Genomic DNA, 19004 nt, shown 5'->3' with positions numbered 1-19004 from the left:
TTGGGAGGCCAGGCAAGAGATGATTGTAATCTTGGGTTTAGGGTTGAATAGGGAGCTGAAGAGAAGTAGAAGTACTTGGGAAATGTTTTAAAGGTACATGGAGTCACCAGAGCTTGCTGGTGCTACAGAGGAAAAATGAAGAAGCTGGGAAAACACCTAGAGTTTTCTCTTAAGCAACTAGATAGATCATGATGCTTATTTCTGAGATGAATATCATTAGAGTGGGTTAAGAGGAAGTAGGTAAGGAACTGACAGTGGTCAACTCTGTGTGTTTTTTGAAATATATTTTTATTGATTTCAGGGAGGAAGGGAGAGAGAGAGAGAGAGAGAGAGAGATAGAAACCAATTTTTGAGAGAGAATCATTGATTAGCTGCCTCCTGCATGCCCACTACCGGGGATGGAGCCTGCAACCTGGGCATGTGCCCTTGACTGGAATCAAACCTGGGACCCTTCAGTTCGCAGGCCAACGCTCTGTCCACTTAGCCAAACTGGCTAGAGCAATTCTGTTTTTAATAAACATTTTAAAATTGAGTTTATTGGTGGTAACATGAGTTAATCAAACCATACATATTTCAAGTGTACAACTCTAACACGTTATCAATTTTTAAAAAGTCCTCACCTGAGGATATGTTTTTATTGATTTTTAGAGAGGGGGGTGGAGATACTGGTTGGTTGCCTCCTTACTGGAGATCAAACCCACAAATCTAGGTATATGACCTCACTGGGAATTGAACCTGAAACCTTTTGGTGTCTGGGATGACACTGCAGCCAACTGAGCTACCTGATGAGTGTTACATCATCAACTTTTAAAAAGATGTTTGCTTTGATAGGAGAGCAGAGAAGAAGGTGAGCTGGAGAAGAATATGGCCGCAGTGATCTTGAGAAATTTTTTCTGGTAGATAATAGTGTATGTTTGTATATTGGTGGATGAGAGAAATTATGATAGAGCAGGAGTAATTGAAGGTGCAAAGTCCTTGAGAAGAACAGAGGGGTGGTATCCCTGGCATAGAGGAAGGATCATTCTTTAATAGGAACAGACACAGGGCCATGTTAAATTCCATTTGTGTATGGTCTTCACTTGAACAAGAAACCAATTAATGAATGGTTATGTGGGTTTTTCTCCAGCAATGCTGCTTGGAACAGACATAGGCTAGTCTCACTGAAAAGATAGATAGTTGATTTTTCTATTTGTGTGTGTTTTTAAAGACTGTACTAATGATGAGAATATGATTAAATGGGCTACCTCATGAAGGGCCAGCGCTATAATAATTTACGACCACCTTTCTAGAAATTACTTTGGTCATAAAAGTATGAAGAGTTAAAATACGATAACCTAGTAATTTTATTTACTATTTTTTTCATTCAGCCTTTATTTTATTTTTAAAATCATTCTTTATTGTTGAAAGTATTGCATATGTCCCCCTTACCCCCCACCTCCATTGACTCCCTCCAGCCCAATTGGGGCCTTCCTTCCCCTGGCTGCTGGCTGGGGCCTTCCTTCGTTCCATACCACCCCTTGGTGGTCAGTGCATGTCATAGTGAGCTGTTGAACTCTTGGTTGGTCGAATACCTGAGGGGACAATTTGCATATTTGCCTTTTATTATATAGTACTAAAGGCCCGGTGCACAAAAATTTGTGCACGGGGTGGGGGGGAGCTCAGCCCGGCCTGTGCCCTCTCGCAGTCTGCGACCCTTCGGGGGATGTCCACCTGCTGGCTTAGGCCCACTCCCTGGGGGGGAACGGGCCTAAGCGGGCAGTCAGACATCCCTCTGGCAGCCCAGGAGCCCTTGGGGGATGTCCGCTTGCCAGCGAGGAGCAGGCCTAAGCTGCAGTCGGACATCCTTAGCTCTGCTAATGAGGCGGGAGAGGCTCCTGCCACCACCACTGTGCTGGCAGCCGTCAGCTTGGCTTGTGGCTGAGCAGAGCTCCCCCTGTGGGAGCACACTGACCACCAGGGGGCAGCTCCTGCATTGAGCGTCTGCCCCCTGGTGGTCAGTGTGTATCATAGTGACCAGTCATTCCCATTCATTCTGCTGTTAGGGTCATTTTGCATATTACCCTTTTATTATATAGGACTAGAGGCCCGGTGCACAAAAATTTGTGCACTCGGTGGGGGGGGGGGGGTGGGTCCCTCAGCCCGGCCTGTGCCCTCTCGCAGTCTGGGACCCCTCGGGAGATAATGACCTGCTGGCTTAGGCCTGCTCCCGGGTGGCAGAGGGCAGGACCAATTCCTAGGTGCAGCCCCTGGTCGGGCTCAGAGCAGGGCTGATTGGGGAGTTGGGGCACCACCCCCTGTCATGCACAGAGCAGGGCGGATCAGGAGGTTGTGATGCCACCCTCAGTCACTCTCAGGGTAGGGCCGATTGGGGGGTTGGGGCACCGCCCCCTGTCACACTCAAGGCAGGGTCGATGGGGAGGTTGCGGCGCCATCCCCTGTCACTCACAGAGCAGGGCCCATCAGGGGGGTTGGGGCTCTGTACCCTGTCACGCACAGAGCAGGGTCGATCGGGGTTGGGGAGTTCCCCCCTGTCACTCACAGAGTAGGGCCGATAGGGGAGTTGGGGCACTGCCCCCTATCACACACAGAGCAGGGCGGATCAGGGGGTTGGGGCGCCGCCACTGTCACACTCAGGGCAGGGCCGATGGGGAGGTTATGGCTCTACCCCGTCACACACAGAGAAGGGCCCGTGTGTGTGTGTGTGGGGGGGTGTTGGGGCGCCGCACCCTGTCACACACAGAGCAGGGCCGATCAGGGGGTTGGGGCACCGCAGCCTGTCACACACAGAGCCGCAGGGCAATCAGGGGTTTGGGGAGCTCCCCCCTATCAGGCACAGAGCAGGGCTGATCAGGGGTTTGGGGCGCCTTCCCCTGTAACGAACAGAGCAGGGCGGATAGGGAGGTTGTGGGCACCCCCCCCCCCCCCCCCCGTCACACACAGAGCCGCAGGGCAATCGGGGTTTGGGCGCTGCCCCCTGTCACACTGATCCCGGTGCCGGGAGGCATATTGCCCTTTTACTATATAGGACAGAGGCCTGGTGCACAGGTGGGGGCCGGTTGGTTTGCCCTGAAGGGTGTCCTGGATCAGGGTGGGGGTCTCCACTGGGGTGCCTAGCCAGCCTGGGTGAGGGGATGATGTCTGTTTGCAGCTGGTCACACACCCTTCAGGGTGGGGGTCCCCACTGGGGTGGCTGGCCAGTCTGGGTGAGGGGCTGAGGGCCATTTTCAGGCTGGTGGGTGACTGAAGTTTCCAACCGCTCCTTTTTTTCTTTTTTTTTCTTTTTTATTCTGGGCCAGCTTTAGCTCTCAGGCTTGGCTCCAGCTCTTAAGCCTCCGCTGCTGAAAGCAGGTTTCTGGCCTTTGTTTACCTTCTGTATTTGAAACAATGTTGCGACCCTGCTGGCTGAAGCCCGGGCCGACTAAAGCAGGTTTCTGGGGTTTTGTTGAGCTTCTATATTTGTTACAATGTTGCTTAGAGTGCAGCTGAGAGGCGGGCAAGGCAGGCAGGGAAGCTTGGCTTCCTCCTTCACTGAAGCAAGCAAGCCTCCCTGTTCGCGTCAGCTGCCTGGCTGCCGGCTGCCATCTTGGTTGGCAGTTAATTTGCATATCGTACTGATTAGCCAATGGGAAGGGTAGCGGTCGTACGCTAATTACCATGTTTCTCTTTTATTAGATAGAAGAATAGAGGCCTGGTGCACAGGTGGGGGCCAGCTGGTTTGCCCTGGAGGGTGTCCCAGATCAGGGTGGTGGTCCCGCTGGGGTGCCTAAGCAATCCTGGGTGAGGGGCTGAGGGCCGTTTTCAGGCTGGCCAACCCCCCCAGCAACCCAAGCTCCTAGTCTCTCCTTTTTTTCTTTTTTCTTATTTTTTTCTGGGATTTATTTATCTTCTATAATTGGAACTTTGTAGCCTTGAGCAGAGACAAGGCCGGCCAGGGCAGATGGGAAGCTTGGCTTCCTCCATCGCCAGGGGCAATCCAAGCCTCCTGCTCGCTCCTGCTCACTCCAGCTTCGTGGCCACTGCCATCTTGGTTGGATTAATTTGCATACTCACTCCTGATTAGCTTGTGGGCGTGGCTTGAGCATAACGGAGGGACAATTAATTTGCATGTTTCTGCTTTTTAAAAAATATATTTTATTGATTTTTTACAGAGAGGAGGGGAGAGGGATAGAGAGTTAGAAACATCCATCAGCTGCCTCTTACACCCCCCTTTCTGGGTATGTGCCCGCAACCAAGGTACATGCCTTTGACTGGAATTGAACCTGGGACTCTTGAGTCCCCAGGCCGACGCTCTACCTGCTGAGCCAAACTGGTTAGGGCTGCATGTTTTCTTGTATTATATAGGGTGATAGCCATTTTGGCAGGTGTGAGGTAATAATATCTCATTGTGGTTTTAATTTGCATTTCTCTGATGCTTAGTGGCATTGAGCATCTTTTTATATGTCTGTTGACCACTGTATTTTCTTTTTGAAGAAATGTCAGTTCAGGTCCTCTGCCCATTTATTAATCGAATTGTATGTTTGTGTTTTGTTTATTTGTTTGTTTTATTTGGGGGGTGTTATGTTGTATTAGTTACATTTCAGTTATTAACCCCTTCGTTATTGGATGTGTCATTGGTGAATATCTTCTCCCATTAGGTTGTCTTTTCATTATATAAATATGTTTTTATTGATTTCAGAGAGAGGAAGGGAGAGGGGGAGAGAGATAGAAACATCAGTGATGAGAACATTGATTGGCTGCCTCCTGCACGCCCCGTACTGGGGATCAAGCCCACAACCCGGGCATGTGTCCTGATCAGGAATTGAACTGTGACCTCCTGGTTCATAGGTCAACACACAACCACTGAGCCCCCGTGGCCAGCCTCTTTCAACACTAAATTCTTCTCTATTCTCATCTTGTTTCCATATTTTCTGAAGAGAAGTCCAATGCAATTCTTATCTTTTTAAAAATATATGTATTTTTATTGATTTCAGAGAGGAAGGAGGAGAGAGTTAGAAACATCAATGATGAGAGAGAATCATTGATTGGCTGCCTCCTGCATGGGAAATTGAGCCCACACTCAGGCATGTGCCTGACCGGGAATCGAACCGTGATCTCCTGGTTCATTCGTTGATGCTCAACCACTGAGCCACGCCAGCTGGGCACAATTCTTTTAAAATATATATATATTTTTTATTGATTTTTTACAGAGAGGATGAGAGAGGGATAGAGAGTTAGAAACATCGATGAGAGAGAAACATCAATTAGTTGCCTCCTGCACACCCCCTACTGGGGATATGCCCGCAACCGAGGTACATGCCCTTGACCGGAATCGAACCTGGGACCCTTCAGTCCTCAAGCCGACTCTCTATTCACTGAGCCAAACTGGTTAGGGCTGGGCATAATTCTTATCTTTGCACCTCTATATGTAAAATGTTCTTTTCCTCTGTCTTCTTTCAAGATTTTATCTTGGTTTTTTAATTTTCTTCAATTTGACTATGATGTCCCTAGGTATAGATTTTTGAGGATTTATCCTGATTTGTACTTTTGGAGTTTCCTGGATCTGTTGTCTATTACTAATTATGAAAATTCTTAGTCATTATTGCTTCAAATATTTCTTTTCCTTTTTTTTCTCCATCAGGTATTCCCTTTACTTGTATATTACACCTTTTGGATGTTCTGTTCTTTTTCATTTGTTCTTCCTTTGCATTTTCATTTTGGAAGTTTCTATTGACACTGCTTCTGACTCAATGATTCTTTCTTTGTGTTCACCTACTAATGAGCACACCAAAGGCAATTTTCATTTCTGTTACAGTGTTTTTTATTTCTAGCATTTACTTTTTATATTCTTTCTTATAACTTCCATCACTGCTTGCATTACCCATCTGTTTTGGACATTGTTATTAACTTTTTCCAGTAGAGTACTTAGCATATTAGTTATAGTTTTAAATTTCCAGTCTGATTTCAGCATTTTTACCATATCTGAGCCCAAGTCTTTGTTTTTTTGTGTTATTTTTTAGTATGCTTTGTAATTTTTTTGAAAGCCAGACATGATGTACTGGGTAAAAGAAACTAAGGTGTAAATAGGCCTTCAGTGAGATAATTTTATGTTTATCTGTCTAGGGAATTGGCTGCATTTTGCTGTAGGTATAGGTGTCAGAGGCTAAAATCTCCTATGTTCTTGTTTTTGTCTCCTCTGTTGACTTTTTAAGAAATATATTTTTATTGATTCAGAGAGGAAGGGAGAGGGAGAGAGATAGAAACAAGAATGGTAAGAGAGAATCATTGATTGGCTGCCTCCTGCACGCCCCTACTGGGGATCGAGCCTGCAACTTGGGCATGTGCCCTTGACTGGAATCAGAATTGGGACCCTTCAGTCCGCAGGCTGACACACTGTCCACTGAGCTACACCAGCTAGGGCTCCTCTTTGGGGTTCCCTAGAAATATCTTAAATAAGGTCTGAGATATGCAGGTTTTTGAATTGTGGTCTCCTGGTATACTGGAGCCCTAATGGTAAGACTTTGGGGTAAGGGAATCAATCTATAGTCCTGTAATTGGGTGTCAGTCTTTTAGTGAGCCTGTGCCTCTAAGCTGTAATCTTCAAGTGTTTCTCAGTCCCCTCCCCTCTTAGATGAGAGTGGAAGACTAGGGGTGGCTAGAATTGAGTATGGGTTGCTTAGATCTGTTAAAACCCCAATTGGTTAGGCTCTGGTGAGATAGTTTCTCTTGGGGGTAGGCTTTGTTAAGAACATACTATTCTGGGCTTATTTCAAAATAGTGAGTTTCCCCCTTTCCTAGCCAGAAGAATTAGGGCATTTTTCTCTGATCTTAGCTGTGAAAACCTTATAGGAATCCTGGAGGTAAAAATTCACCTGCAGGCCCATGGGATTTTTTTTTACTCTCAGATTCATCCTTTCTGAGCCTCCAGCAACTGTAATTTATCAATTACAGTTTAGATTTACCTAGCCAGGTAATGAATGGTTCGTGCAGAGAGGCTTGCAAGCTTTTGTTCTGGTAAGGTTTGAGTCTCTTTTTCTGCCTACCTGTCTCCAATTTTGACAGCAGCAATTTGCCCTGTGACTTCAATTATATCTAAGAAGAGTTACTGATTTTCAATTTGTTCATTTTTTTTCTTCTGTGGGGTGGGAGTGACAGCTTCCAAGTGTTTACATGCTGGATGGGAAACCATAAGTTTACTCCATTTATCTTTGTTTGTGTCCCCTTAAATTGTACCATAATTCTTGTTGATATCCCCCAGTTGTTGGATACTTAGATTCTTGTTTTTCATCATATGTAACTAGAGGCCCGGTGCATGACATTTATGCACTGGGGGTTGTGGGGGTCCCTCAGCCCGACCTGCACCCTCTCCAATCTGGGAGCCCTCAGGAGAGCCCTCTCCAATCCGGGAGTTTCTGTCTGTCTTTGCAATCATATGAGCAGATTGCCTGAGACCCCAACTCAGTTTGGTTTGTTGCTCACAGAATGTTAGAGGCATTTTTTTTCCTTTGCTTCATTGGTGGAGATTTCCTGGAAGTTTTAGGATATCTTCCCTTTAATTTTTCCTAGACACTCTGATTTTACTTATGTCTCTCACCTTTGCTTTCCCTCCATCCCCCACCACAACAGTAACTTGCTCCAGGCTCACTTTGCTCTAGTGTCCAGGAGATCCATCTGCCATCAGAATTATGATTCCCAGCATTCCTGGTGCTCCCTGCGCTCTGGGCTTCTGCTTCTGTTCCTGGGGCTGCCACCAAAACTATTCCCAGAATTCCTGGTGCTCCCTGCGATCTTGGTTTTCCCTTCCTGCTTTGTCTCCGTCCCATGGCCTCCCACTCTGCCAAGTCCTCCAATCCGCCAGCTCTTCCTTTCTGCTCTCCGTCTGGCGGCTTGGGAAGCTATTTCCCCAAGCTGCTCCACTCTCCTCCGGCTCTCCCGCTCTGCGCCTGTGTATGCAAATTAACCCACCATCTTTGGTTAATTTGCATACTCACTCCTGATTGGCTGATGGACGTGGAGGAGGGATGGTGAAATGAGTTTATAACGTAGTTTCTGGGAGTGGGACTACTGGTTTAAAGAGTATGAAAATTTTTATGGTGTTAATATTTTTTGCATTATTACCTTTAAAAAAAGGGCTTATGAGCTTTATTGGTATCACTTTGACCTTACCAGTGTTGGGTATTAAGAATTTTGCCAGCTTAACCTGGTGGGCTCAGTGGTTGAGCATTGACCTAAGAACCAGGAGGTAGGTCCTGGTTCAATTCCTGGTCAGGGGATATGCCCCTGTTGTGGGCTCAATCCCCAGTGTGGGGCATGCAGGAGGCAGCCAATCAGTGGTTCTCACTCATCGTCAATGTTTCTATCTCTCTTTCCCTCTCCCTTCCTCTCTGAAATCAATAAAAATATTTTTTTAAAAAGAAAGAATTTTGGCCCTAACCGGTTTGCCTCAGTGGATAGAGCAGCCGTGGGCAAACTACGGCCCGCCGGATCCGGCCCATTTGGAATGAATAAAACTAAAAAAAAAAAGACCATACCCTTTTATGTAATGATGTTTACTTTGAATTTATATTAGTTCACACAAACACTCCATCCATGCTTTTGTTCCGGCTCACTGGTCCAGTTTAAGAACGCATTGTGGCCCTCGAGTCAAAAAGTTTGCCCAACCCTGGGATAGAGCATCGGCCTGCGGAATCAAGGGTCCCAGGTTCAATTCCGGTCAAGGGCATGTACCTTGGTTGCGGGCACATCCCCAGTGGGGAGTGTGCAGGAGGCAACTGATTGATGTTTCTCTCTCATCGATGTTTCTAACTCTCTATCCCTCTCCCTTCCTCTCTGTAAAAAATCAATAAAATATTTTTTTTAAAAAAAAGAAAGAAAGAATTTTGCCATTTTAGGGAGGGGGTGAAGGTGAAGGGGGTCAGTGGGGGCGAAGGGAAAGGGGGATATCTGAAATACTTCCAACAATAAAGATAAATTGAAAAATTATTTTCCAGTTTAAAAAGTTAAATATAATGTAAGATTACTTTGTTCAGTTGTTCTAGCACCATTTGTTGAAAATGCTATTCTTTTCCCCCCATCAAATTACTCCTTTGTCAAAGGTCAGTTGATTATGTAAGTCTGGGCCTGTAGATTATGTAAGTCTGGGCCTGTATCTGCGCTCCCTATTTTGGTCCATTGTTCTGTGTATCTAAATTTCCAAGCTGAAGTCAGGCATCTTGATTTCAGTAGCTTTATAATGGCCCCATCAGAAGTGGGACTGAACTTCAACCAAAAAAAATGGAAAAGGGAAGGTGATTGCTCTCATAAAAGATGAGGTGAAGTAATGTACAAATGTGGGCTATGAGTGTCATTGTTGCTGTATGTATAACTGATGTAATTGTGAACATTAGAAAATCTTAAATCAGGCACATTTCTCTTCAGGCCATGTATATATATATTTAAATATATTTTTATTGATTTTAGAGAGGAAGGGAGAGGGATAGAAACATCAATGATGAGAGAGAATCATTGATTGGCTGCCTGCTGCACGCCCCCTACTGGGGATTGAGCCTGCATCCCAGGCATGTGCCCTTGACCAGAATCGAACCTGGAACCTTTCAGTCCACAGGCTGACGCTCTATCCATTGAGCCAAACCAGCTAGGGCTTGTCTTAGCTGGTTTGGCTGTGCCCTGACTGGTAATTGAGCCATGACCTCTTGGTTCATAGGTTTGCCCTCAACCACTGAGCCACACTGACTGGGCTGAGCATGTATATTTTTTACAAGTTGGATGTAAGCCAGTTCTGAAAAGTATATAGTTCATACAGTGTGCTAGGTTCTGAATTAAATTTAGATCCTGTTCATAAATAATCTCTCCCAATATGTATACTTAAAAGATGATTGTGGCAGGGGTCACAGTTAAGACTTGATTCCTGAAGATTTAGTAGCTCACACTAGTAGGGTAGGAAAAAGGTAGGAGTTCTTCATCAAGGATAGAAAAGCAAGAAACCTATACAGCTATGTTGACCTATGAATATCTTTTTCTCCTTTCTTGATGTAGATTAAGTGTTTTGTTCTCTTCTTTAAGGCCAGTCATTTATTCTCATTTAGACTTCACCCTTTCTATCTTGTTCATTACATTATCTGTGCTGTTCTTATTTTTAACCTCTCCCTCTCCCATAGAACTGCCCTTTTTTTCTCTAACTACTGTCCTATTTCTCACATTTCTTTCATAGCCAAAATTTGGAAGAGTTATCTTTCATCATGGTGTCCATTCCCTCACCTTTCATGGAATACCCAATTATGGTGGATGCTTTTACCTTTTTTTCTGTCACTTTGCAAGGACCTCTCTGTTGCTCATTTCATCAGCCTTTATAAAGTTTTTTGCAGCAAAAGTTACATGTCTATGAAATCATTTTCAGACAGTACCATGTTCTCCATCTACCCTAGATCCATAGTTCTTAGTTTTCCTACCCTAAGGGAACCAGTCTTGCCAGTTTCTTTCTTTATTTATTTAAATATATTTTTATTGATTTCAGAGAAGAAGGAAGAGGGAGAGAGAGATAGAAACATCCATGATGAGAGAGAATTATGGATCGGCTGCCTCCTGCAAGTCTTCCACTGGGGATCGAGCCCACAACCTGGGCATGTGCCCTTGACCAGTATTGAACCTAGGACCTTTCAGTTTGCAGGCTGACGCTCTATCCACTGAGCCAAACCGGCTAGGCTCTTGTCAGTTTCTTATGTACGCTTGTGGAAGTATTTTGTGTGTATGAACAAAATAACTATTTTGCTTATTTTTTTCTTAATGCAGTCTATGTGTAATGTATGTAAAATCTAAAGTCTCTTTAATTGTAAAGTAGCAGTTCTAAATGATAAAATATTGTGTAATAATGTGAGTGGTGGTGTTTTTTTTAGTGGCATGTATCAGGGCATCCTATAATTTACGGTATTTTAGAGTCAGTGAAATAGGTTGACTTGTGAGTCTGTTTTTTTGTTATTAATCCTCATCCAAGGATATTTTTCCCATTGATTTTTAGAAGGAGTGGAAGGGAGAGAGAGACAGAGAGAGAAACATCAGTGTGAGCGAGAGACATAGATTGGTTGCCTCCCACATACACCCTGACTGGGACCAGGGATCAAGCCTGCAACCGAGGTATGTGGCCTTGACCAGAATCGAACCCGAGACTCTTCAGTCCGTGGGCTAACCACTGAGCAAATAGGCTAGGGCTTGTGAGTCATTTTTGAAACCTTGCTTCACTAATATCTGTGTAGACCTCTTTGTATCTCTGTTTACTGGTTGGTAAACACGTAAGATTGTACAAGGATTAAGTGGGTTATTACATTTAAATCAGTTTGAGCACTGCTTATAAAGTGCTATGTAAGTATGAACTGCTATTATCGTTGTTAACTTCTCAGCAACATTAGCTAGCTACTCTGTCCCTGAAACATTTTTCTTCCTTTTGTACCAGTGGTAACAGACTCTTGATTTTTTTTGTTTGTTTTGCTCATCATATCTTTGCTACAGACCCATGCCTGAGCTTTAGATCTGTGTTTTCAACAGTCTACTTGGCCCTTGGAGATTTTATAGATTTCATACTTCTTTTCATCATATCTAAAATTGAATTTGATTTTTCCCTTTTTCCCAAACTCTGACTCTTCAATTTCTTATTTCCTTACCTTAGTTTATTATACTATCATCCACCCAGTTGAAAACCAAAACTATAAGAGTGATCCTTGTTTCTCCTTATCATACACTTTTAGTATGTAATAACTAAATCCTGTAAGTTTTACTTCCAGTTGTAGTAGGCAGTTCGGCATTGTAGGAAATAAGCCTCTGTGATCCACCTTCAACACAGTCAACTTTTAATGGAACCGGTCACTGAATTTTCCCAGGGCAAACAGAATGTAGGGAGGAGGGAAGAGGATGTAAGAACGAAGAACTGTGGACATGAGCCAGCATCATGATGGAAACCCCCAGACTCCTGTCTCAACTAGACGGGGAGGTGGAGACAACTAGGAAAGGCCTCAGTCCAATTTTTTAAAATGGCCCAATGGGAGACAAGACCTAGGTGATGTACAAGGAAGCGATGTATGAGGAAACCGGTGACCCATAGTACTTAGCCTGTGGGAACTGGAGGAGGGGCTGGATAAGCCTGTGATCGATACTACATATGTGCCTGTACAACCAGACACCAGCTCTCGAGAAGGTATTAAAAGATTTGTTTTCACCATACTCTGTCTCTGAGTCTGTTATTTGCATTCGGAGAGGTGAGCATTTCTCACAGGCATAAGCAGGGCAGGAACGAAGGGCCAAATGCAGAGGGTCACCAGGGCAGAGAGCCCTGTACCTAGCAACAGGCCCTTGCAGGACCACTCCCTTAAGTATTAACCCCTGGAGATGACATGTAGGCTTCAGCTGTGTTTCAGCTCCAGGCCCAGAAAAGCAGCAAAACCAGGTGGAGCAATGCCATGGCAGACATCAGGACCAGCTGCAATGACTAATGACCTCCTGCCCTGTCACCGTGCTATTTTGCGTACATTATGTATACCTTAATAAAATAGTTTATTTAAAAAATGTTTACTAGGAGCTGTATAGCTTCTGTTCATTTCTTTTCCTATTATATGTTAGAAATGCATTGGAGCCACAAGGGAAAATTATAAAAATCAGGACTACCAGTGGTCCCATTTCGTGTTTAGATGAGTTGGGAGAAGAAATTATAGAAAAGCAACTTTGCAGCTGTCCTCTCAAAAAAAGTAGTGCATTGATACCAAACAATTCTTTGAGTTTTCATCCAAAAGACTTATTTAGCCTCCCTGGTCGTTACAGTCATTAAAATGAATAACATTCTGTTTTTTGTGTGTTGTTTTTTTTTAAATTTTCATATATGAGTGTTTATTCCAATAATGCCAGCAGTATGGGAGAGCAGCTGGTCATACACAAAAATCTGCTCTACCCCTCCCCATAAACCAGCTGCTTATATTGTGTAGAAGGACAAAGATTACATTGGAAAGTAACAATTAGGAGCATGGGAAAGTAGGCAAGGTATAATAGTTATAGGTTACAGGCAGTGTGGGCTGGGTTGAGTGGCATAGGGTGGGTGACTCTGGGACTAGGTTGTTAATCTTTCCATAATGATAGGCAGTTCTCCGAAAAGGAGGATGGACTGCCTTCTGATGTTGGCTCCCATGTCCCCAGGGGCATACGGCTTTCAGCCAGGTTAGGCAGAATGTGCTTTCTGCCTTCAATTCAAACTTGATCTTTTAAAAGTATACTTTTGCTAGAGCCAGTAAAAGGGAATGAATTGGGGTGCAAAGGAAAAGAGGAAGGAAGTGGCTAATGGTAAAGTAGAAGAGTGAGGCTGCAGGATCCTCCAGAAAGAACTCTGGGCCTCACCATAGAGACTGTCTCAGAAAGACAGAGTGGAATAGTAGGCAAACGGTGGGGTAGGGTCGTCCTGCTCCATCAGACAGACCTCTCTTCCAGCCTCAGAGTGAACTTTGTAAGGTGCAGAACTGACAGTGTCCCTGCCCTGCTTCGGACCCTTAAAGACACCTGACTCTGATCATGCTGGGAAGACCCAAGGAACAGCAGCTTACCTAAAGGGACACTATTTGTAGCGCACTGCCAGCCTGCCTGTTTCCCTCTAATAAAGTCGTACCATCTAGAAAGTCTTAACTTGTGGTTGCCTCACTGCTGCACTGTTTCCTGTGCCTGCACGTAACAGGTGCTCATCTTTAGTGAATGAAGGAAAGGGAGCCTGTTGTTTATTTTTAGAAATTACTTTCATATTAGACTGAAACAGAACTGTGAATACATTTTATAAAAGAAGGCTTTGAAAGCAAGGGTTTTTGTAATGTTGTTAGAGGAACAACATCCCCTACTTCTATCCAGGATATTCTCATATATGTAATTCTGAGAGATGTATTCTCATTTTACAGTAATAAAATTGAGAGAAGTTAAGTGACTTACCTGAATTAATACCACAAGTAATTGGCATAAGTAGGATTCAGCTCACATCTATCTGACCCCAAAAGTCATGCCATTTCTAATACTATTTGTCATCTTTTGCCATTTTCCATGTCTTCCTTATAGCTCAGTCTTAAGTGGAATTTTAATTAGTTTGTGGGGGCACGGAATTGGAGTTCTGGATTGTGGAATAATTGGATGTTTGAATTAAACTGTGGAGGTAATAAAGGATAATTGTATAATGGAAAAATTAAGCTGAAAAATCTTTGTCTTTAATTCTCCATTTTCTCGGCAAATAAAGACCCTATTCTAGATCATATAGAATGCTTCTTTATAATAGATTTCATCATGGTGGTTGTATTTTCTTGAGCTAATCTAGTAAATTTTTCATAGAGTGAAAAACCCATTTTTCTCGATTATAATTTGAGGGTAGTGAGGACAAAAAGACGGGGTATAAAAATTAATAATGTTGGTTTACCATTTTACTAACCAAGACAATTGGGGGCAATCTAGAAGGCAGATTTTCTAATTTGTTACCTTCTCCTCCCTTTCTCGAGACTTTAATCCTATCCTTTAGTATCCTCACATTTTTGGTTATTTACTTCTTTTTGGTAAAGGTATATTGTGGGAAGCAGTAGAAACTTTGAAAGCATTGATGATTTGCAAGATCTGATTACTCTTGTTTTACTTAGAAGTCTTAGGAGAGAAATGGAAATCTGTAGTTATACTTGTGGCTCCTTAAATTGGTCTGTGAAAGTCTAATGCCTTAGGTTTTTATTTTAACATTAATGGCTGTGCATACTGGACAAAATACTTTATAATTGCTAAAACTGTACACTTAATCCTCTACTACAAATACCAGGGTGATAATGATTTTTTTAGAGCACAGAAAGATATTTCTCATTATGCATATTTATAATTAATTTTAATTTTTTTTTTAATTGATTTCAGAGAGGGAGAGAGAGAGAGAGAGATAGAAACATCAGTGATAAGAGAGAATCGTTGATCAGCTGCCTCCTGCACACCCCACACTGGGGATCAAGCCCAAAACCTGGGCATGTGCCTTGGCCGGGAATTGAACCGCAACCTCCTGGTTCATAGGTCAATGCTCAACCGCTGAGCCATGCTGGCCAGGCTATAATTAATTTTAATTTGGGGATAAAATTATCTTCAGAAATATATGAAATACTTTAATCTCAAGTATAAAAAATGATAGTAAACAAACCAGTACTAATTAGGATGTTTAATTTTGAAATGCATAATGTTTTTTATCTTATGCTCTTATTAAAAGATAAAATTAATTAGGAGTCATGAAACTTTTAAAATTTAGGTTTTAAATTGTTTTTTTCTGTACTTAACATTCTGTACTAAAATAGTTTAGTATAGAAAAAGAGTAAAAATAGTATCTTCTATTGGGGTGGGGAGAGGAAACAAGACTAAGAAGAAGGTAGGTTCAAAAGCAAAAATTTATTCTTGAAATCTTGCCAGGCTTACTTTCATAAGAGTAGATAATACTGTGTTACTTAGGTAAAAATATGAAATCCTAACCAAAAAAATGAAAACATAACTTGTATATTAAGGCTTTATATTTTTAAAAGTTGAGAAAAGGGGAGGATAAACTATTAAAAGTATAGACCAGTAAGATGCTAGTATAGGTCAGAAAATATAAATGGAGAACCCATTTGCAGACAGATACTTGTGAGCATTAATGTGAATCCCACTGTAAGGTTTTCTGAATCACCATTGATCAGCTCTGATAACAGATTGAGAGATTTAAGTGATACTATTGATAATAAAGTACTTTGAGAAGTAGTGTAATATGCAGCATAGATAGATGGTATGCAAATTTAAAATAAAAATCTGTTTTAAAAGTAGGCACCCAGGAGCAGGTCTCTGTGGCCTACAACTTCTCTGCAGGCAACCAGTTACCCGTGGAGATACCCAGAGATAGACTCTGAGACTGAAGAGAGCAAGAGAGAGACTGGGTGTGGCTTTGAGGGCAGATAGGCTGGCCAGAGAAGCAGAGAGCTAGGAGCCAAGAAGAATGTTTTGCTTTCATACAAATCTGATTTCATTAAACTTGCTATTATATCTTAAAAAAAAAAAAAAAAAAGTAGGCTGTTGCCATTGAAGTAAACTAAGCAGAAAAACAAATTGAAGAAGGCATTAGACAATTCTAGGGAGGCAATTAGGCTTCAGGAATTTTTATGGAAAGGGAAGGGAAGTTAATTAGCTGCTTAGAGCTTTTACCATAATATTTCAGTTTACCATCTGGGTGGATGGTGTAATATTTCAGATATTTAGATATTTTAGATATCTAGAGTAGTGCCTAGTTCAAGTGAGAGCTTATAGCCTAAATGGCTTTTATTGACACCGATTTTTCTATTTATATGGATAGAGCCCATGTAATCTGGGGGTATAGTAGCTCAGTGTAGTCTACAAATGAATAGATTTATCACTTTGTACCTAACATACATGAAGTTGGCAAATATAAATGTCTGCTGTTTTTCTCTGAACATTCCTATAAAGTCAATAGCCATTGTACTATTGTTCAAAGTAGTTTTATTTCATTGAAAACATTGAAGTGAAAAATATTTAGTTTTTTTGTTTTAAATATTCTTAAAACTGGCTAGTTAAGTCCTAGGAAAACACAGACTATTATTTTTACTAGAGCAGATAACCAAGCTAATGAAAGAGGGGGTTTCAAAATTTTTATAGATAATACTTTATAATAGGTTTTTTTCTTGCTGATATAACTAACATTTATTTTCTGTTTATTTTTAAGACGAGCAAAAATCAAATTAAAGTAGATCTTGTAGATGAGAATTTTACAGAATTAAGAGGAGAAATAGCAGGACCTCCAGACACACCATATGAAGGCAAGTACTTTTTTCTGTATCAAAATATTGTGCGTATTAGAACTTGTCTGAAACATTAAATCAGAATAACTTAAGCATATATTATAAATTAAATGGAAGGTAATTTCACTTGGCTTAGGATATACAGCAATTTTTAAATAATAAAAATAGATACTTATCTGGACTTATTTTTCTTACCGAATTTTAGCTAATTTTTTTATTTTCCCAAAATAGATTCAGTAGAGTCTAGTTACAGGTTATATAGATTAGAATTTAATAGTATAAGTTAAGCCTCTAAATTACATGGACTATAGACTTTCAGTTACCCTTTCATATGGTATCTATAATAAGCCTTGCCTTAAATTTCTGACTGAAAAAATACTTACATATTTTTTAAATTCCTCTCCACTGTTTGTCACTTAGCATTTCATTCACTCATATGTCTTCTTATAGGCTGTATTACAAATACTTGATTTTTTTATTCAGGAAAGCTTTGCGTGATTGTTTCAAGATATATAAAAAAGAAAAGAGGCAGCTTTGCTGAATTTTATGTTCACAGACTAAGTCTCTAGCTACATTAGACCATGAAATTGGGTGATAAGATACAGAAAAAAGCTTTATAGCTTTTTATTTCTTCATTAGGCACATCTTCAGTAATGAATATAAATTTGGGTCATGTAGCATAACCAAGGTTCTTGCATATAATAGGCTTTCAAATATTTAATAGAAATCATATAACTATTTGTAGTATTAACACTAACTGAGTTTTTACTTGTTAGAGTTTTACATGTCTTTTTTTCATTCAGTTTTTACAACAAATCTTATGAGGTAAGTACAGTTGTCACTGTTTCATAGATGAAGAAACCTTAAACTCAGAGAAGTTAAGTAACTTGTCTAAAGTCATCTGAGTGGCACAGCTGGGATTTCAGTCTCAGCCTTTGACTTCAAAGCCTGTATTTCTCATCACTTTTCTGTTTGTTTGTTTTTTAATAAATCAGGGTTGACTGAATATTAGAAGTGGTGGTTGTGTCTACTTTGAATGTTGTGGTTCTATAATCCTAGAATGAACATTTACCTCAGAAGAATCTAATATAGTACTAGAATATTTTTGTTTTTATTTAAAATTTTAAAGACCCTAAAATGTCTTTGGTATAGCTTACCAAATCTTAAATAATAAAATTTTATTTTGTTTTCTAGTTCATATGAGTCATTTTTAGATATTTAAATTTTTATATTATTCATGAGTGCCTCCTATATGTCAGCCCTCAATCAGATGCTTTCATGGAAGCTTTTCATTTAGTCCTTTTGACAATCATTAGATAATAGATCTTTGTTATCTTATAAAAATCAAGTTCTTGTCTTAATAGCAGGTGTTGGCCCTGCATATCTCCAGGTTCTACATCTGTGGATTCAACCAACTTCAGATGAAAATATTTGGGGGAGGAGGATGTTACATTGTTGCTGATGTATGTTATGTAGTTAGGTGTATGGTGGTTGTGTCTATACTGAACATGTACAGACTTTTTTATTGTCATTATTCCCTGCACAATATAAATACACTATAACAACTATTTGCATAACATTTACATTGTATTAGATATTATAAGTAATCTAGTAGGGGTGATTAAAGCACATGGGAGGATATGCATAGGTTATATGCAAATACTATGTCATTTTATATGAGGGACCTGGACATCTGCGAATTTTGGAAGTTTGTATGTCCTGGAACCAATCCCTTGTGGATATTGAGGGACGACTATACTAGCTTTTTTCTGAAGGCAGACATTATAAATATTCTTGAATTACTTTTTTTAGGTTCAGATGTTTTAAAGATAATGGGGCAGTAACATCATTCTTGAGTTCTTTCAGTAGTTTGATACATATAAACAAGGTACTTCCTGAACTAAATTAGATAGGCAGAATGTTCTCTACTTTCTTGGCAACCCTTAAGAGAGGTAGATAAATTCAAAAAATTGGGACATAGACACTATTTGTAAGATGATTAAGTTATAAATATAACATTCTTTGCTAATTAGAAACAAGTTTGGTGGTTGGTTTTTAAGTGCTTATTTCCACTGCTGCCACTATATGAGACATAAATATTTGATAAGATTAGTTTTAATGTTTTGGGATTATATATTTAAGATAGATTAATTTAAATTATATTTTTATCATAAAACTGTTGCAGAGAAGTATTCACTTTGTTTAGGAAAAGCATCATTCAAA

The 19004-nt window shown here is 41.0% G+C and overlaps 1 protein-coding gene across 4 annotated transcripts in view; it reads left to right on the top strand.

Moving 5' to 3' along the window:
• The window catches only part of UBE2K (ubiquitin conjugating enzyme E2 K), a 63637-nt gene that overhangs the window by 11720 nt on the left and 32913 nt on the right, over nt 1-19004 (top strand). For 2 of the 4 annotated variants that reach the window (XM_081092918.1, XM_081092920.1), the window contains exon 2: nt 16706-16799. The exons of the other annotated variants lie outside the window; for them this stretch is intronic. In XM_081092918.1, the coding sequence (XP_080949044.1) occupies nt 16706-16799 (94 nt within the window). The remainder of the gene's footprint in view (nt 1-16705; nt 16800-19004) is intronic. 4 annotated transcript variants of the gene reach the window in all.

The sequence above is a fragment of the Myotis nattereri genome, assembly GCF_964212035.1.
Source record: "Myotis nattereri genome assembly, chromosome: 1".
Lineage (NCBI taxonomy): Eukaryota > Metazoa > Chordata > Mammalia > Chiroptera > Vespertilionidae > Myotis > Myotis nattereri.
This window is presented reverse-complemented; position numbering and strand designations above follow the sequence as displayed.